This window comes from Aspergillus steynii, assembly GCF_002849105.1.
Source record: "Aspergillus steynii IBT 23096 chromosome Unknown P170scaffold_1, whole genome shotgun sequence".
Classification (NCBI taxonomy): domain Eukaryota; kingdom Fungi; phylum Ascomycota; class Eurotiomycetes; order Eurotiales; family Aspergillaceae; genus Aspergillus; species Aspergillus steynii.
The window spans coordinates 4,046,164-4,063,579 of record NW_020194398.1 but is presented as its reverse complement, the minus strand read 5'-3'; the positions used below and the strand labels follow the sequence as shown (position 1 = coordinate 4,063,579).

General features: G+C 51.9%; 8 protein-coding genes across 8 annotated transcripts; 3 read left to right on the top strand and 5 right to left on the bottom strand.

The window, feature by feature from the left end:
• Window positions 1-179: 179 nt before the first annotated feature.
• P170DRAFT_347694 (peroxidase/cytochrome P450 family protein) lies at window positions 180-3,816 on the bottom strand (the record flags this gene model as incomplete). The annotated part of the gene is made up of 7 exons (XM_024843646.1): window positions 180-509; window positions 591-717; window positions 794-2,972; window positions 3,027-3,219; window positions 3,276-3,324; window positions 3,386-3,483; window positions 3,550-3,816. The coding sequence occupies 7 exons, from the start codon at window positions 3,814-3,816 to the stop codon at window positions 180-182; spliced, it is 3,243 nt and encodes a 1,080-aa protein (XP_024710301.1).
• Window positions 3,817-5,647: 1,831 nt separating this feature from the next.
• On the top strand, window positions 5,648-7,441 carry P170DRAFT_432521 (trans-2-enoyl-CoA reductase (NADPH) TSC13). Its single transcript, XM_024848283.1, has 3 exons — window positions 5,648-6,036; window positions 6,110-6,325; window positions 6,432-7,441. The coding sequence occupies exons 1-3, from the start codon at window positions 5,997-5,999 to the stop codon at window positions 7,112-7,114; spliced, it is 939 nt and encodes a 312-aa protein (XP_024710300.1). The 5' UTR covers window positions 5,648-5,996; the 3' UTR covers window positions 7,115-7,441.
• Window positions 7,430-8,882, bottom strand: P170DRAFT_505631 (putative alpha-1,6-mannosyltransferase subunit). The gene is made up of 3 exons (XM_024854305.1): window positions 8,491-8,882; window positions 7,991-8,424; window positions 7,430-7,909 (listed from the first exon to the last, which is right to left on the bottom strand). The coding sequence occupies exons 1-3, from the start codon at window positions 8,780-8,782 to the stop codon at window positions 7,679-7,681; spliced, it is 957 nt and encodes a 318-aa protein (XP_024710299.1). The 5' UTR covers window positions 8,783-8,882; the 3' UTR covers window positions 7,430-7,678.
• Window positions 8,883-9,149: 267 nt separating this feature from the next.
• P170DRAFT_432519 (mitochondrial 54S ribosomal protein bL28m) lies at window positions 9,150-10,235 on the bottom strand. Its single transcript, XM_024848282.1, has one exon. It carries the CDS (start codon window positions 10,036-10,038, stop codon window positions 9,400-9,402), a length of 639 nt encoding a protein of 212 aa, XP_024710298.1. The 5' UTR covers window positions 10,039-10,235; the 3' UTR covers window positions 9,150-9,399.
• A 20-nt stretch (window positions 10,236-10,255) lies between these two features.
• Window positions 10,256-12,200, top strand: rvb1 (RuvB family ATP-dependent DNA helicase pontin). Its single transcript, XM_024848281.1, has 4 exons — window positions 10,256-10,548; window positions 10,641-10,860; window positions 10,923-11,470; window positions 11,532-12,200. Exons 1-4 carry the CDS (start codon window positions 10,405-10,407, stop codon window positions 11,991-11,993), a joined length of 1,374 nt encoding a protein of 457 aa, XP_024710297.1. The 5' UTR covers window positions 10,256-10,404; the 3' UTR covers window positions 11,994-12,200.
• A 40-nt stretch (window positions 12,201-12,240) lies between these two features.
• P170DRAFT_432517 (uncharacterized protein) lies at window positions 12,241-14,419 on the bottom strand. Its single transcript, XM_024848280.1, has 3 exons — window positions 13,795-14,419; window positions 13,003-13,745; window positions 12,241-12,912 (listed from the first exon to the last, which is right to left on the bottom strand). The coding sequence occupies exons 1-3, from the start codon at window positions 14,006-14,008 to the stop codon at window positions 12,289-12,291; spliced, it is 1,581 nt and encodes a 526-aa protein (XP_024710296.1). The 5' UTR covers window positions 14,009-14,419; the 3' UTR covers window positions 12,241-12,288.
• Window positions 14,420-14,710: 291 nt separating this feature from the next.
• Window positions 14,711-16,044, top strand: P170DRAFT_432516 (v-SNARE protein VTI1). Its single transcript, XM_024848279.1, has 3 exons — window positions 14,711-15,205; window positions 15,262-15,668; window positions 15,767-16,044. The coding sequence occupies exons 1-3, from the start codon at window positions 15,026-15,028 to the stop codon at window positions 15,852-15,854; spliced, it is 675 nt and encodes a 224-aa protein (XP_024710295.1). The 5' UTR covers window positions 14,711-15,025; the 3' UTR covers window positions 15,855-16,044.
• Window positions 16,026-17,335, bottom strand: P170DRAFT_432515 (DSC3 family protein). The gene has a single exon (XM_024848278.1). The coding sequence runs from the start codon at window positions 17,143-17,145 to the stop codon at window positions 16,138-16,140; it is 1,008 nt and encodes a 335-aa protein (XP_024710294.1). The 5' UTR covers window positions 17,146-17,335; the 3' UTR covers window positions 16,026-16,137.
• Window positions 17,336-17,416: the final 81 nt, after the last annotated feature.

Sequence of the window (17,416 nt, the reverse complement as noted above, 5' to 3'; positions counted from 1 at the left end):
TGACCCATAATCCACAGTCTTACAGGGAATGTTCCAAATTAACACGATTAACACCTTGCGATCAAAAATAACTAAAACAAAACTAAAAATCACAGCCCATTCCCATTGACCAACTTCTCACATATTACATACAGCCGTCATCCCATACTTCCTCCGTGCTGTAGGACTGTGTAGACGGACTACTTCATCTCCAGCTCGGGCAGCTCTCCGTCCCACTGGATTTTCATGGTGGTTGGGAAGGGCGAAAATCCGCTCTGGTCTGCCGTCAGGTATTTGGAAATTCCACCGGGTCCTGGGAGTTTTTGGATGCGTCCTTGTGGCCCCGGCGCGCGGCGAAGATTGTCGAGGCGCCCGATCACCTTGAGCATCGTCGTCAGTGCCAGCTTGCAGAGTCCAATCCCTAGACATTGATGCGCTCCGAAGCCAAAGTGGGCATATAGATTCATATCACGATCCAGCCTGACTTTCGCCGGTTCCGGGAAGCTGACAGGATCCTTCGACGCCGATACCTGTGTAAATTACCAAATGTCAGTAAGGGCGTGCTGCCACTCAATCTAGGTAGTTAGTGTCCATAGAATTGATTGACTGACCAAATTGCAAAGGATGTGCTGGCCAGCCTTCAAGCTCACTTTCTCTCCGTTGTCTTCAACGACGGCAGGACTTGCTGCCACGCGAAATAAGCCAACAGATGACCCCAGCCGAGCACCTTCCATGAAACTGTTGGGTGAAGAAAACAAACAGTCAGTGAATCTATTCCCAGGCGTCTTTTCGGGATGAGGGGCAATGTCCTTACTAGCGAAGCAGTATACTATCGGCCTTTGGCGTATCTTCCTTGGCGAGTCGATTTATCTCCGGCAGGTGAATCGAGCCTTCTTCGGAGAGGTAGTAATCAAGACACTGGGAGATGAGCTGTCCTTGGTTTGCCACCATGCCTCCAGCAGTTGGCAATAGGTGAGTCCATACGATCTCGTCCGCTGGGAGACCACTGGCAAGCAGGCGTTGGATCATGTGCACACCGTAGTCAGTCAGAGCATCATGGCGATGAAGACTATTAACCAAGTTGGCAATAAAGCCGGACTTGGCCACAAATTCAACGTTGGCCATGGTGAGCTGTCCAAGTTGTTGGGTTGCCGCTCGAGCTGCCTGATTCAGTTCGAAGGACTTCGCAACGTCAACGTCATTGAAGATGGCAGTGAAAACAACGGCCATGATTTTGTATAGCTCGGCTTCCGTGAACACGCCCCGAGGATTAGATTCGGTCTTCAAGGGTAACGAGAAAACGGTCGCACAGAAATGCACCTGTGCAATGTTTGCGACGTCGCGGACGAAGTCAGCCTGGTTGACCCCGGCGATCTTGTAGGAGTTTCGGTGCAAGAGCTTCAAGGTGATCTGCTCGTAGAAGTCTTTCACTTCCTCTTCCCACCTCGTTCGGTATAAAGCTGCTCCCATCATCTTGCGCGACGCCGCATTCGGTAAATCACCCCCAGACAGCATGAAACTTCGGCCATACTGATGACTGCCGCGCCGCATGAGAAATTCAATTTTCTTGCCCCATGTCACCTTGAACGTCTCTTGGTCCGATAAAATTGACATGCACGCAGAATGTGAATTGATGAATCGAGGGAGAGGCACAAAGCTAGGACTGTCCCAACTGTAGTGTTCGGCAACCCCGAGTTTGGTCAAGATCTGCTTGTTCTCGGATGGAATGACCATCGGAAAGTGGGCATAGATAGAATCCCCTCTGAAGTGATTCGGAAATGCTCGCAAAACCAATTTGTAGAAGACATGGCCTTGATCAACGGAGTCTTGTGGCTGGATTTCTTTGAAGGCCCAATTGGTCAGGTGTTTTGGTGTGTAGTCAACCGTGTAAAAGCGATCACCACGCACTAAAGCCACCGCATCGGAAAGAATAACCCTCGACGTTGTAAAGTTGGTGCAAAGACCGCTGCCGGGAACCATTGGTTCCTTCGTATCCTCCACGATGACCCCCGGGTAAATTTCCACGAGATCGGGGTGATCATACAGCCGTCTCAGCTGGTCAGCTATGTAGGGATCAGGATTGATGTCTTCAAAGGTCTTGTGGGCAACAAGGTTGAAATATCTCCGAAGCTCGTTCAAAGTTGCCAAATTCCAGGAACGGGCTTGCATAATACCCAGCGCTTCAACACTTCTGAAGACGGTCGGGACATTGGAGGCACCGAATGCGCCTGCGCAGTCCTCTACGCTTTCCCTGAAAATCTCGGCCAAAGCGTCATCGTCGAAACTTCCGTCCGCATTGCGTTGCAGTCCAGCAAACTCGCGCTCGTCTGGTTGGCCCGATAGTTCCGCGTCCCACTTACCAAGACCTCGGACGAATTCTGGCAGAGGGATATTGCTGGGGTCCCTTCCGGGGAAGATCTTGCTATACAAGTCTCGTGTCCATTTCTCGTCGCGTTTGGATATACACGAATGCCAGCGATAAACAAGATTGAACTCAGCGGATATCTGGTTTCCTGTAGCTCGGGCAGCTGCCTGCCCGAGCAGACTGTCTTTGATCTCCGCACGAGGGTCCAAGCTCCAGGTGCTGTCAGTGCGATTGATGTTCAAAATCGTCCGAACGTAGTCTTTGAGGATTATGTTGACGTATAATCCACAGGTCACAAGGCGTCCAGTCTGGAAAAGATCGTTGTCGTACTTTGCGTACTCCTTGACATTCAATTCGTCTGGTTTGGTAAATCTTCCGTTCTCATTAATTGATGCCAGTTCGTCAACCACATGGTTGTGGAAACGGTTGAACATGATCAGAATCACACAGACACCTGGAGGGAATCCCAATGCACGTCGCGATGAGAAGCAATCCGGTTTCAACTTGCCATCCTTGAATGTTCTGACAAGACTTTGCTCATCCGAATTGTTGCCATAAAGTGGCGAGAGATCCAAATACGACGAGGTGACGGAAGTTGTCCCATCATCTCGGTCTGTTTGAAACAGGTCTTTTTGCTCGTTAGCGGCAGACGTGACGTGATAGGGTTTCCTCCTAGACTTACCATGAATTATAATAGATGCTATATAGAACAAAATGCTGGAGATCTTATTTGGGTGTTCTTTAAAGTCCTTTCGCGCCAGGAGGGAATCGAAGAGAGATTCCGGATCGGGAAGCGCCGGAGACTGTACTGTCTGAGGCCTTACAGATCTTGCATAATGGGAGCCAGCGGCACCAATCTGGGGCCAAAGAATGTTCTGTCGCATGGATTAGTGAGTGGCTTATCATTCAGGAGTATCAAGAAGGGTTGTACATTGCCGGAGCCATCAGCCTCGCGGTATGCGTAGTTACGGCCCAAATAGCTAAACGCTCTAGTTAGATTCGTTTTCGTCACCACGAGTCGTGACTCAAAACTCAACATACGAGACTGGTGGATGTTCTAGGTCATTCCACAATTGGTTGAGAAAAGTGTTCGTCAATTCGGCACCAGTACGAGAGGTGGAGGGCAGTCCAGAAGCAAGCTAGGGCTTGGAGTTAATACGGGAAAGACGGATCCGCCATCCACTGAACGGGAGCGATGAACTGACTTGGATCAACTTTTCCGTGATATAACGCTTATCGTCCACCGGCTCGCCCGTCGCAGCACTCTTGGCGATATTCACGATGGTCTTGACATCGCCGAGGTCGAGACGGCTGATGTCTTCGACAAGGTGTGATCTTGTTGCCGACGTGACATACGTGCCATCCCCCGTCTCAGTTGGCAATGGCCGCAGCGACGCAGATATGACCTTCTCGATCTTCTGGATAGACTGGCCAACCCCGTTTATGGTTGAGTTACCGTTTAACTCGGCCATCGCGAATCAAGTCGCAGAAAAAGCAGGATATAACGACGAACGACGATAAAGCTATAACAGGTCGCCAACCTTCCAGTATCGAAAACCAAGGAGTAATTAGATCCCCAGGAGACCAGCAGGGTACGACAGCAGGCGAGCTGCAATGAGCAATTCAATAGAAAAAGGATATGCTCTCCAGGCCTATGATATACTATACCGACCACCAGAAACTTAAAAACAAGAGGGCGTCAGAAGCATATGAACAGCAGGTGGAGGAAAACCAACGACCCGGGCTCCAGTCAGGGTTTATACACGAACCAAGGTAGGCAGCTGAAGCAAAGGGGGTTGGAGATGGGGAATATAATACTAATGGAATGGTAACAGCCAAGCAGGGGTTTGTACGAGACTGGAAAATACTGCAGCCATGACTTGCAGTACTCGAGGTAAGCCCACTGCGGCTGAACAGAAAAATCTCTCGCATTCAATTTACAGGAAGAGTCGAAGTAGAAGGCAGGGCTTGGGAGGGGCGAATGCTGTTCATGCCACCCCTGGACTGCCCCAGCCACTCATGCCGTTTTCAGACGTGCTTTATTCAAGGCGTTAATATTCCACCGGGCACCTCTCGTATGCACCCTAACGAGGGAGGGGTGCCCCACTGACAGGTGTATCTGTAAGGAGGGCATTTTGATTCGTGCATGGGCCCGGGTTGACAGCAACTCCAGCATCCCTAGCCAGCAGAAACCGGCCGAGGCTGTTCGGCCAGACTCAGGAATTTGATGGAATATTGGCCCGTTCCCCGCAATTCGAGGAATGGAATTGGGAAGAAACCATGGGTGATGTAATTCCTCTTGCATCACTAGATAGCAGCTGATGTCTTCAAGTGGCTGGCGAGGACGTGGAGATTTGCAATCTTCCAAGTCCCCTTGGTCTATACATGCGTCCGAAAGCCACTGGTCAGCTGAATTGAGACAGGGATGGCCCGATTGATTGAAATTCTTGCAGTGGCGATGGAGCACCATCCTCGTTCATTTCAGCGGGCTTATGGCACGAGGCCAGACGAGACTCCCGTCACTTTTCCGAAGCCACGAGCTCATGATTAGGTAGGGAGGGTGAGAGGGAAATGAAGATGGAGAGGGAGAGGGAGAGGGAGGATGATCGATTTGCTGCGGGGAGTCGATGATGCGGTGGATCCCGCGTGTACCGGTATCGTACGCAGTTCCGGAGTTACATAGTGGCCTAGGACAATTAATATCTGGAATTTAACTGGGCGATAATAAAAAAATCATAAGCAAAATAGTAGAACCAAGAATAGTCAATTGGGAATAAAATTACTCGGTGAGAATGGGGTAGACCAGACGATTGGCCTACGGTTGGCCAGCCCTAAACACCCGCGTTCGTTATTGCCCATCCCTGCTATACTCCGTGGGCATGGCTTCTAGATCATGTTTATTTGGGTACCATGGTAGAACGTGAAGCTGGCTATCATACGATCAATTATTCTAGACAGGTGGCCATCTACCTAGTCTTGCAGTCTTGCTGTGTGTCTACCTGCTACTAGTAATCCTCGGAGTAACTATATATTTCCTCCGACACTAGATGGCATCTGATATAGTATCTGCGTAAGCGGTAACATGGAGTTCATGATCCAAGAGTCTAGAACACGTCGAAGCAGAGCGCCTAAGCCCAAAATAAAAAAAATTCACCGATCAAATCAAATCTCGTCTGATATAAGGAGACTCGGAGTAAACCGACGAGACTCGTATTGTTTGCGCAGCTGACTGCATACGCTAAGCTCAGATTCGGCATACTTTAAAAGTCCTTTGTACTTTAAACATGATCCCTCGGGGTGGCAAATTGCACCCTGCCTGTTCCAATCGATCCCCTGACATTTGAATCAAGGAGTTTCTGCGAGTCTGTCGGAGTTGGGAACACAACCCACTGCCTGCAGAGTGTACTTACTCCCTGCTGTGCAAAATGTTGAGATCACGTGACTCCCACGGACCGAGGCCCCCATCCCGATTGCTCCGCGTTGCTCAAGAATTGCCTCGTGTTGTGAGGTCTTCCATTAGCCCGTTCTGTTACTGGGTCAGCTTATCTGTGGCTGAACACCTCACAGCTTCCACCGGTCACTCACTACGCAGGACCCTGCAAAGACAAAAACAATAAGAAAATAGGGAAATCTATTTCGGGGTTGGATCGCAATGTCGTCGGCAACTATTACTTTGGTTGTTCAACCACGGGGTATGGCTCTTTCCTTGTCACCCGTCAATGTGAGAGGGGGAAAAAAAATCGCACATGCTTACCTGACGATTAGGCAAACCGATCAAGGGTCTTCCCAGTGAACTCGAAATCCCCGCCAATGTCTCGACGGCTGGGATCTACGACTCGCTCGCGCAAACCTCCGGCTTCTCCATCCATCGTCTGAGGATCACCAAGGGAAGTGACCGCAGTGTTGTGCCCAATTCGCGCAACACCATTGTCGATCACTTGGGATTGAAGGACAAGAGCGTCATCCATGTTAAGGATCTTGGTATGTGGAAAGAATCGACACCCGGCAAGACTAGCAGCGGGCCAAAAAAAAAAAAAAAAAAAAAAAAAAAAAAAAGCTAACCGGTATATCAATCGCAATTGTACAGGCCCCCAGATCAGCTGGCGCACTGTGTTCATCATCGAATACCTTGGACCTCTGCTCATTCCCATCCTCTTCCTCTACCCTCTGCGATCGCTCATCTACTACAACTTCGACCAGCCTCTGCCCGAACGATCCAGCCTCCAGCTCTTCGTCTGCGAGCTCCTGACGGTCCATTTCCTGAAGCGTGAGTTCGAAACCGTCTACGTCCACCGCTTCAGCAATGCCACCATGCCGGCCCGCAACATCGTCAAGAACAGCGCGCACTACTGGATCCTAGCCGGCTTCAACATCGCCTACTGGGTCTTCCGTCCCGACGCCGCCTCGATGACGAGCCACCCTAACCCCGCCCTCTTCTACCCGGGTCTTGCGATGTTCGTCTTTGGCGAACTGGCCAACTTCAACGCCCACTTGATCCTGCGTGATCTGCGTCGCCCCGGTTCCACGGAGCGCGGTATTCCCGTCGGCTTCGGATTCGATCTCGTGACCTGCCCCAACTATCTGTTCGAAGTGATTGCCTGGCTGGGTGTTTACCTGGTCAGCGGGCTGAGCTGGAGTGTGCTGTTCTTCGTCCTGGTTGGCGGTGCGCAGATGGTCAGCTGGGCTAAGAAGAAGGAGCGCCGCTACCGCAAGGAGTTTGGCGACAAGTACAAGAGCAAGAAGTTCGTCATGTTCCCTGGCCTCATTTAAATGGCTAGCCAAAGATATCGGCGGGTGTGAACTTCTAGAAATAGAGGTTGCACATCTACTAAAACCGAATTGGCCATGTATGGGCTTGCGAACGGGGCTACGGATTGACCCCTGCGCTTGGTCCACAACTAGAGACAGCCATTTCAAGTGTTGAGATTGATGGCGAGGTGTCAATCTCCCTTACAAAACAAACACCTTTGCCAGACTCCTCGATCTGACCAAATCACGAGGTTAAACCGTCAACGCGCAACGCAATTAAAAGAACGAGTGTTTTGTTTATAACATCTTAGCAATAATAGTAATTGACGCACTCTTCATTGAACAAAATTCCACAGATTAAGAATACTCTATATAAGACTCGTCTCGTAAACCCAAAAGCTCCCAAACACCAAAATAAAACATAACAAAAAAAAGGAGCTCATCACAACCTGTTCATTTCCCAGCGAACTCCAAGACATAAAATCCTCCATCATGTTGCATGGAAATAAAATAAAAGAAAGGTTAAAAAAATACAGTGTCTTACAAGTCATAAAGCAGGCCTGAGCCAACAAACCAGGAGTGGCCTCACTCCTTTTTCAAGTTCTTCGCCCACAGATTATAATAGGGCTCGATCTCCTTCTCGCAACTCCGCTTCGGATCCGTGTCACACCCGAACATTCGAAGAACTAGGTCGCCGTCCTTGTACGTCCCATCGACAGCGGCGCCGGATGAATCCTTACTGTAGGCGTTGACGACACGCTGAGGGATTAAGGCCAACCGGGCCAGGACGGTGGGATGCCATTGGACGATATGATCCTATAAGAAAACACACTGTTAGCATCACGAAATCATGAAGGTAGCCCCGATAGATGATATCTTCATATAGGAGGGACTAACCAAAGCATGTATTTCCGCCTTCGCAAAGTTATAACCCCGATACAACGGATCGAACCAGAAGTCCAAGAAGAAGCGCGCAAACTCCCCTTGCCTAACGACGAAGCTCCCGACGCTCAAGTCTTCGTTATCCGTGCTGACAATCAGGTCTATATCCTGGGCTTGGAGATGCGAAAAGGTCTTGATGATGCTGTCGGGCGGCACGACGGGGACGTCCTTGCGCATCAGGGACTCGAGTCGGCGGTTATCAAGGAGGGTGGATTCCAGCGACTTGGTCGGGTTCATGAAGAGCGAGTGGGCGTCTAGGTGGAAGAAGTATTTCGAGTGCGGATGGGAGGCCATCGCGTGGCGGACGGCGGGGACGACGCCCCAGCTTCGCGGCGCATTATCGAGCGAGGACTCGTAGTCGGAGAGGTTGGCGAAGAAGTTCACGTAGCCTGCGCAAGACGTATATTAGTCTTAGGAGAGATGCATGTATCCCCCCGGGGGGAAGGGCAGTGTACCATGTCGCTTGGCGTAGTCCTCTCTGTTCTTGACGATCTTCTGGATGTAGTCGTTGCTGAAGAGCGTGCGGTCTAGGACGGTGACGATGACGACGCTCGGGGTTCCGATCGGTACAGCAGCCGTCCCGGTGCTTGTGTAGAAGAACTGCGACAAAAGGAAGAAGACGAGGAGTAGACCGAAGCCTAGGATCGCGGCCGCTTTGAGCTGTTTCCTGCGCTGGAATGAAATCCGGGGAGAGCGGGCGTAGGGAAGAATATGGGCATTCTTCCGAGGAGGTAGGGCGAACTGCATGGCGGAAGTGCGCGCCCCCAGCGACCAGGTGCTGGACTATTGAAAAGTTGTGAAGAAGTGTTTCTTGTTTCTTTTAAAATCAAAGCATGCTCGAAAGTTGATGATATGGAATGACATCCATCAGGAACGGCACTAGATGCGCTGCCGGATCCGGAAATTCGCTGCGGATCATCGATGGCCCGATGGCAACGTTCCTGGCGACGATGTCTCACACGATGATGGGAGCACTGCGGACTATTGCACTTGATACCTTGGAGCATTGGAAAAGAGCTTGCTGTAACTTGTCTAGGTTATCTGGAGGTCATGTCGTGGGACATGTCAGGTTGCACATGGCTTCTGAGCAACCCGCTACGGAGTACAGGGCAGATGTATCCCAAGTGTAGCTAGCATTGACAAAAAAAGAATATAAATACACTGAAAAGCTAATCATGCAATCAAATATTGCTTATAGTCTCCCCGCCATCCCCAAGCAGATGCCGACAACGTCAGAAGTGGTATGCGCAAGACATTGTCGACCATCACAGACATAATGATACAGACGCCCATCCATAAGTCACCGCAAATTAAAACAAATCAACTGCTGGTCTCTCTCAAGTTCCCATGGCCCTCTCTTGCATCTAGTACAGCGTCTTGTTGTAAATCGGCTTCGTGGCTTCCTTGATGTTGGTCTCGTCTTCCGCTCTGGCCTTGATCTCCGCCTCCTTCTGTGCCACCCACTCTTCAAAGGTTGGCGGTTCGGGGAGGCCCAGCTTCTTTCGCTCTTGTCGGAATTGCTCCTGGATCTTCGGTGTCTGCATCACCTGCCACCGCAGCCGCCATCCGAAGAGGCCCAGCTCCTTTATCCGCGCTGGCCGGTCGTCCAGCAGGTACTTGTCGAGTCCGCCAGACTTTTGGATCGTCCGCAATGCCTTCCGGGTAACCTTGATAAACAGGTGCTCGTCCAGGGCCTCGCTGTAGATCTTCTTCCGCCGGACGTTCGGCTTCCAGCTTCGTCGAGTTTTCCCCTCATTCCGACCCTGCGAGATCTTGTTTCCGAATTGAATCGTCACGCCGCCGTAGAGACCGGTATTCGACTGTCGGTACATGTAGTTCGGGCCATAGGGATAGGGAGGGATGTAGTCCGGGAGCGGTTTGATCTTCTGCGCCGCGGGAGTCGTGGAAAAGGACCGTTTCGAGGCCGTCAACGAGAGGTTGCGAAACGCCGAAGAGAGGGAGAACGGCAGCGACATGGCCGAGCGAGACTGCAATCCTGCCATTGTGATGAATTGAGAGATCGATCAGAGGCAATCGACCATGACAGGAGCGAGTGGACGAGAAGACGGGGAAAAGAAACGCAGGTCGCGCCAGGCGGTCGTGGAGAGAGGGACTTTTGGGTGTTGGCGAAAGAATTTGGGAGTTGGGCTGACCGCCTTTGGCAACGGATCGCTATCATTGATCGATCCCTTGAGCTTTGCCGGAATTTCGGCCAGCAGCAATCACCGTCTGCTTTCTCTTCTCTACGTCGTCGGCCTTTTGTCTCGCTTTCGGATTCCTTTTCTTCGCGAATTCTTCATCCTCGGTTATCTTGCCCCTGATCTTCCCACCACCCCGTGACTTCCGAGTGAGGTCGCATTCCTTCCATCATGGTTCAGATCAGCGAAGTCAAGGGCAATTCGCGCGAGAATCGAACGGCCGCCCACACGCATATCAAGGGTCTTGGATTGCGTTCTGACGGCAATGCCGAGTCGTCTGGGGATGGATTCATCGGTCAGGCTGCTGCCCGTGAGGTGCGCATTTTTTCCAATCTCTTCCCTCGCAGCATTCTCTTTCGATGCCCCGGAAGACCTCAACATGGTAGCTAACACGGCTTCTGCGATAGGCATGCGGTGTCGTGGTGGACCTGATTAAAGCGAAGAAGATGGCCGGACGTGCCGTTCTCCTGGCTGGTGGTCCTGGAACTGGAAAGACGGCCCTTGCTCTCGCCGTGTCGCAAGAACTGGGTACCAAGGTCCCGTTCTGCCCCATCGTGGGCAGTGAGATTTACTCTGCCGAAGTGAAGAAGACTGAGGCGCTCATGGAGAACTTCCGGAGAGCCATCGGTATGCGACAATACTGGACATGCTTGGAATCGGATATACTGGGTAGACTGACATCTGTCTAGGTCTCCGTGTGCGTGAAACGAAAGAGGTGTACGAAGGTGAAGTGACGGAGCTCACGCCCGAAGAAACCGAAAACCCATTGGGAGGCTACGGTCGGACAATCAGCCATTTGATTATCGGATTGAAGTCCGCAAAGGGCACCAAGAAGCTGCGTCTGGACCCCAGCATCTACGAAGCCATCCAGAAAGAACGAGTCACCGTCGGAGACGTCATCTACATTGAAGCGAACACTGGAACTTGCAAGCGAGTGGGCCGATCCGACGCCTATGCGACCGAATTCGATCTCGAAGCCGAAGAATACGTCCCTGTGCCGAAGGGAGAGGTCCACAAGAAGAAGGAAATTGTGCAGGATGTGACGCTACATGACCTTGACATGGCCAACGCCCGGCCACAGGGCGGACAGGATGTCATGAGCATGATGGGCCAACTGATGAAGCCCAGGAAGACCGAAATTACGGATAAGCTGCGCCAGGAGATCAACACGGTGGTCAACCGCTACATCGACCAGGGCGTTGCCGAGCTTGTCCCTGGTGTTCTCTTCATCGATGAGGTATGCAGACGAACTTCCCCCGGTCTTTCAGATTTCCCACTAACTGGCTGTCGTTCTTAAGGTCCACATGCTTGACCTCGAATGCTTCACATACCTGAACCGGGCCCTTGAATCCTCCATCTCCCCCATTGTCATCCTTGCCTCCAACCGCGGCCACACCGTCATCCGCGGCTCCGAAGACGTCACCGCCGCCCACGGCATCCCCTCCGACCTCCTCGCCCGCCTCCTCATCATTCCCACGCACCCCTACACGCCCGACGAAATCAAGACGATCATCCGTCTGCGCGCCAAGACAGAAGGTATCAACATCACCGACCCCGCCCTCGACAAGGTCTCCGAACACGGCAGCAAGGTCAGTCTGCGGTATGCCCTGCAGCTGCTGACCCCCGCCGGCATTCTTGCGCGTGTCAACGGACGCCCGGGAGGTATCGAGGAGGCCGACGTCGCGGAGTGCGAGGATCTCTTCCTCGATGCGAAGAGAAGCGCGACGATCGTGAACCAGGACAGCGACAAGTTCCTCTAGGTGGAAGATCAGATTGGTTGCTGGATGCTGCGACGTTGTGTGCGAGGTAATAGGATATCGAAGTTAGACGAGGTCGTGCAACTCTAAAAACAAAGGAAAAAGGACAATGATTTGTATACCATGTGTGGCAAGTGTCGGTGATGTTTTCATGTATCGGAAAGACGAGTCTAGCTGTTTTACGTTAATGTCAATTGGACCCAATTATTACGTCCACTTCCCTGCTCCACGATACTCGTAGGTTGTTATATGCTTTCATTGCTTGGATGTATATACACCGCCCAAAAAATATCTGAACTCAGTTCAGATCGAATGTTCTATCCTTATTCCAACGCTTTGCCAGGGTCCTGGTCTTCGGGGAAACCAACCCCGGGGCACCCAGCAGAATCAAACCGAGCTCAAGAAGTTGAAAACAAATCCGGACCGAGATCAAAACCAATCGGACGAGGTGTTCGGTCATGCCCAAATCCAGGGACAGCGGCGACGAGTCTAGAGCATGTCGATGGTCAACCTCAAAGGGTAGCTTCGCACCCAAATGATCAAACGCAATCTCCAGGCCCGCGGTGATCGAATCCTCCAGAAAGCCGCGACCTGTCCAGCGGATTCCATAGCTAAGGCCGTGCCTGTTTTGGATTGTGGGCAACCGAGCTTGTGCGTAGAGAAACTCGGGGCTGGGCTCCGAATCGGTGAACTCCCATACCCTTTGAACGAGATGAGGGTGTGGCGGAGTGAACGGGTTCAGAGTGATGAAGACACGACCGAAGAGGCAGGTTGAAACACCTTGGAGAGTATTCACATTGTGTGTGAGCGACGATTTACCGGATGCCGGGTCAAAGGTAGAGCTGTAATGATGTTGTTTAAGGCTGCTCTGGGCTATGATATAGTTATGTGCCGGCCATGATCGAGAGACACTCGGTGAGAGCTAACGGGGCAATAAGCAACTATTACGACAGCAGAAAGGAATTTAAAGTGTATGATAATATCGCAACAGCGGGAATGAGAGAGTACATACCAGTGAATCCGAGTGCAGAACAGCAATATTCTGCGCTGTTTTGAAGTTCTGGATAATCTCCCTCTCTTCAACACTAAGCTTTGGATGGAGTAATCGCATTATTTCTTGGTTATCCACAGCAAAAACGACGCGGTCATAGTACATCTGCTCACCACTAGATGTAAGGAGACTGTATCGCTTTTTGCCAAAGGGGGATATTTCGCGGACTTCGGTCTTGAGATGGATCTTTTCGGGGGGGAATTCTCTGGTCATTGTCTTGATAAACTGATTCACACCCATATTTATACGCTGCCACTTGGGCGCCACTCGGCGCGGGTAAAGAATTTGATGGTCATTCAAGCAATGCATGAGAGCGTCGAAAGGAAGTTGCGGAAGAAACCTGCCGGCATTTGTTTTCCATAATGTTGAGAGTAATGGTGCGAGGTAGTTGTCGTAAAAGGTACTCGAGTAACCCTCATTTGAAAGGTATTCATGTGTACTGAGCGAGGCATGGGAGTCGGAAGAGCTGAAAGCCCAAACCCAGGATTTGGAGATCAATGCATCCAAGGCCCAGCACTTTAGCCAGATAAGGTCAACCAAGAGGCGACATGTTTCAATATTGAACAAGACCCAAGGGCTAAGCAATATGCTCTTCAAAAAGCTGCCGCACCATTGAAAAGTGTTGTCGCCATCTGATGCGCTGAAGTGGCATGGCGCTGCCGACGTGACAATTCCCAGATGGCTAAGCAGGGAAACAAGGTTGGCTGTACTTGACGTTAGCCCTGGAATGGGGTCCAGCACAATGGCACTGACGAGAGGTCTCAACGTTGAACAAGGGAGACTCCGTGTTCACCTCAACTCGGTTCTTATTATGCTCATAGGGAATAGCCTTGATGCGGCCACCCAAGGTTGCGGACGCCTCAAACAAGTGGACATCATGTCCAGAGTTCTGTAGAGCCCAGAAACAGGTAATTCCAGTGCAACCACCTCCAATAATCGCGACGCGTTCAGCATGTGGGAGCGGCATGAGGATAAGAGCTTGTTGGCTTTGGACTGTCCATGGAGCCAAAGATTTCTGGGTTGGATTGTAAATATGCCGGTCAGATTATCTGAGGAACACCGTGCGCTGACAGTAAGTTGCAGTGTTCAAAATAAAAGTGTATAGTTTTTGTCTCTTCCCAAGAGCACATTAAATATTCGGACGGGGGCCAGGAAGTCAATCCAGACAGATAGGCAAATATCAAGCATGAATGAAGAGGCCAAGGAGATCGTTTATTAATTCATCCACAGTCCCCAATGTTTTGTTGATACGATCCGCATGTGGATGTCGAGTGTGATCATATCAGATGATAGGTAATAAGCAGTGCAGTAGCTTGGAGGAGGAGACTCCCCAGAGATGAATGGCAATTATGACGGTATTCCGGCCTCCTATTGGCCCAGATCATATGGAGAACTGGATTACGGGGGTCCAATAAGTGCTCCACCGGTCCGGTATGAGGTTAATAGTCATCTGCGGCTGGCGATCTCAGCGCTTGCAACCTGGGAAATACGACACTGCATGCAGATCACATGGACAGTCCGCAGTACTTCGGAGGTCAATGACGGAAGGCGTGAGATTGGCAGTAAATTAGCCATTAACTCGATCATATTATTGAAGGAATGACAAGGATGATTGTAAGGGAGAAAATGCCCGACGGAAACATCAACCTCGGCCGGGTGTCACGTGGGCCCCTTCATTGATCCGTCAATCAATCCATCACAAGAATGCATTAAGCGTCTCCCTGTCATCAGCAGCGTCATCATCCGCCCCCTCCGAGCTAAGTCGACGCCGTCTCAGTCTCGTACCTCCTGTCCTTCTTCGCAACCCGTTGAATACACCTACGATCCATTGTCCCTTCACCCGAGCCACATACTGCCACTAGCCACCAGCCACCGCTAGATAAGGTGGCCACAGTTCCCGTCTGCCTAGAGATACGGTCGAGAGATCAACTTAGACACACAGACACCCTCTCCTATCCCCCCTGAATCACACTCAACCACCATAATGTCGAACCCGTTGGATACCGATGCCGGCTCGGAGCTGTTCAGTAGCTACGAGACCGAGTTGAAGCTCATACAGGCCGATTTGAACCAGAAGCTGGATCAGATCGCCGAGTCCAGCGGGGAACAACGGAAGTCCGCAATCAGAGCCGCGGAGCAGTCTCTGGACGAGGCCACCGAATTGGTAGGACCAAGGACATCCCCATTCCCTTCTTCCTTCACTGCTAAGACCTGGAACAGCTGGATTCAATGCGCCTGGAGAAGCAGAACATCCCCTCCGCCGCCCGATCCAAAGTCAACGTCCGATTCCGCAACTACTCCTCGGATGTCGACGAGTCCAAACGCAAGCTGAAGTCTCTCTCGGACGACCGCAAAGCGCTCTTCGGCGATCGGTACACCGACGACCCTCAGGATGAGCATCTGGAGCAGAGGCAGCAGCTGCTGTCCGGCACGGACCGTCTGGAGCGCAGCTCCAACAGACTGCGGGACAGTCAGCGGATCGCTCTCGAAACCGAAGACATCGGTCGCAACACGCTGGCTGATCTGAATCAGCAGCGGGAGACGATTATGCATACCCGGTCAGGACTGCTGCAAAGTGAAGGATATGTGGACACCAGTATCAAGACTTTGAGGGGAATGGCCCGTAGGTACTGTCACCTTTTGAAGCCCTGTCGCTTGCGATATCCATCGACCTTGACCTTGGTAGATGGCGGTTACTAACGTTCACTCTTCGTCTTTTCTCTAGGATGGCTACGAATCGGATAATTACGATTGCGATTATTACGGTGTTGGTCTTGTTGATTGTCGCTGTTATTTACAGCAAGTTCCATTGAGCGTCGGATTTTTGACGGGCGTTGCGAAGGCGTTGCTTTAATATTCTTTCTCCATCTTACGACATTTTACATTTTTTGGCCTGCAGTCGCAGATACACCACGACTGCCACGGAACCATTGTATGATATTATTCGCCGAGCTCTGATGTCTGTAGCTTCTCGAAGAAACTACCTCGTGGACTCAATCAAATAGCTTCTGGTTCAACAAGTAGAGGGGGTATCATCGGTAGTATGTACAGCATAACAACTTCACTTCACAGCAAGTCTCAAACAACGTCACCCTCTCAATTCATCATCCGCATCGCCCCAAACGCAACATTAACCACGACTCCCACAAACACCGCCAATCCCTTCCGCCAGCTCCAAACCCCTTCCTCCCGCCTCAACCACATCGCACATCCCACCGGCCAGAAAAACCCCATCACAGCCCCCCACAGCATATCATCCATCGCGCCTCTCGACCCGGCCCCAAACCCGCCATCGTCGTCGTCCGTCAACGACGCTCCCGCACCACCCCCCGCCCCAGCCGCCATGGACGATGAACCCTCGTCCATCCATCGGTCCTCGAGCTCGCGCAGCTCCGCCCCAGAGGGCATCGTGTCGGGCGTTCGCGACACGGACTGAATGGCCATGAACTGCGAGCGCAGCGCCGAGACCTCCGCGGCCGTAAACCCGGCGGAGAGCAGCCTGTCGAAGCCGCGGGGGGCAGGCGTCGTGGTGGAGCCATCCGGCTGCTGTTGCTGCTGTAATGACCGCTGGCCGTGGAGTGTTGTGTATAGGCCTGAACGCTGCGCGGGGGCGCCGTCTTGCTCCGGCGCTTGTCGGAGCGTCGACGACACGGCGGCTTCTGCGGCTAGGTCCGTTGCCGAGAGGACGATGTCGCCGATGGAGCAGTGGATGTAGAGACGGGGCGGCTCGCGGACCGGCGCTTTGCCTTTGCCTTTGCCTTTGCTCTTGCCGTTGCTCTGGGCGTCGGGGTTATCGGAGTCGTCATTGTGCGGGACTCTGGGCGATCGGGCGGGAGATGGAGGGAGTTTGAGGGAGGTGGCGAGGGCGGCGGTGTCTTCGAGGCCGCGACCGGCGTAGATGAGACGGAGGCGATGGGAGGAGAGATTCGAGGGGAGACGGGTGCGGATTAATTGTTTCAGGCCTGCTGCGGTGGTGGTGTCGGGGTATAGAACTTCTAGAGGGAGGTCGGCTATCGAGGCTGAGAAGCGGATCGTAAGGTACAGAGGGTCGGGTGCTGGGTCTTCCTCATTTTTGCTGGAGGTCAAGAACGACGGCGTTGTCATGTCTCATGAAAGGATCGGACAGTGCTTGAGCAAGCTGTGTGTTAATATTATTGGGGATCGAGAATGTAAATAAACGATCCTGGAATGCCAAATGGAGGTGTTTCGATAAGCCGCTCCGATAGTCCGGCTGGCGCACGTGATGCCGACGATGGAGTAGGGGAACAACCCCGGAGAGCATTACATACTACAGACTATAGAAAGACTGGGGATGTGAAACAGCATTAAAAGCGACTAGTCCCAATCTTGGATTTTGAGCCATTTTACATGTACA

Excerpts from the sequence above, each read along its gene's own strand:
- P170DRAFT_432521 (XM_024848283.1), top strand. The coding sequence starts at position 5,997 with ATGTCGTCGGCAACTATTACTTTGGTTGTTCAACCACGGG. Across the intron at positions 6,037-6,109 it reads TTTGGTTGTTCAACCACGGG|GCAAACCGATCAAGGGTCTT; the intron begins GTATGGCTCTTT and ends CCTGACGATTAG. Across the intron at positions 6,326-6,431 it reads CATCCATGTTAAGGATCTTG|GCCCCCAGATCAGCTGGCGC; the intron begins GTATGTGGAAAG and ends GCAATTGTACAG.
- P170DRAFT_505631 (XM_024854305.1), bottom strand. The coding sequence starts at position 8,782 with ATGCAGTTCGCCCTACCTCCTCGGAAGAATGCCCATATTCTTCCCTAC. Across the intron at positions 8,425-8,490 it reads GGACTACGCCAAGCGACATG|GCTACGTGAACTTCTTCGCC; the intron begins GTACACTGCCCT and ends CGTCTTGCGCAG. Across the intron at positions 7,910-7,990 it reads AGGCGGAAATACATGCTTTG|GATCATATCGTCCAATGGCA; the intron begins GTTAGTCCCTCC and ends GTTTTCTTATAG.
- P170DRAFT_432519 (XM_024848282.1), bottom strand. The coding sequence starts at position 10,038 with ATGGCAGGATTGCAGTCTCGCTCGGCCATGTCGCTGCCGTTCTCCCTC.
- rvb1 (XM_024848281.1), top strand. The coding sequence starts at position 10,405 with ATGGTTCAGATCAGCGAAGTCAAGGGCAATTCGCGCGAGAATCGAACG. Across the intron at positions 10,861-10,922 it reads GAACTTCCGGAGAGCCATCG|GTCTCCGTGTGCGTGAAACG; the intron begins GTATGCGACAAT and ends ACATCTGTCTAG. Across the intron at positions 11,471-11,531 it reads GTGTTCTCTTCATCGATGAG|GTCCACATGCTTGACCTCGA; the intron begins GTATGCAGACGA and ends GTCGTTCTTAAG.
- P170DRAFT_432517 (XM_024848280.1), bottom strand. The coding sequence starts at position 14,008 with ATGCCGCTCCCACATGCTGAACGCGTCGCGATTATTGGAGGTGGTTGC. Across the intron at positions 13,746-13,794 it reads GTTCAACGTTGAGACCTCTC|CCAACCTTGTTTCCCTGCTT; the intron begins GTCAGTGCCATT and ends CGTCAAGTACAG. Across the intron at positions 12,913-13,002 it reads TTCTGCACTCGGATTCACTG|CTCTCACCGAGTGTCTCTCG; the intron begins GTATGTACTCTC and ends TTGCCCCGTTAG.
- P170DRAFT_432516 (XM_024848279.1), top strand. The coding sequence starts at position 15,026 with ATGTCGAACCCGTTGGATACCGATGCCGGCTCGGAGCTGTTCAGTAGC. Across the intron at positions 15,206-15,261 it reads TGGACGAGGCCACCGAATTG|CTGGATTCAATGCGCCTGGA; the intron begins GTAGGACCAAGG and ends GACCTGGAACAG. Across the intron at positions 15,669-15,766 it reads TTGAGGGGAATGGCCCGTAG|GATGGCTACGAATCGGATAA; the intron begins GTACTGTCACCT and ends TCTTTTCTCTAG.
- P170DRAFT_432515 (XM_024848278.1), bottom strand. The coding sequence starts at position 17,145 with ATGACAACGCCGTCGTTCTTGACCTCCAGCAAAAATGAGGAAGACCCA.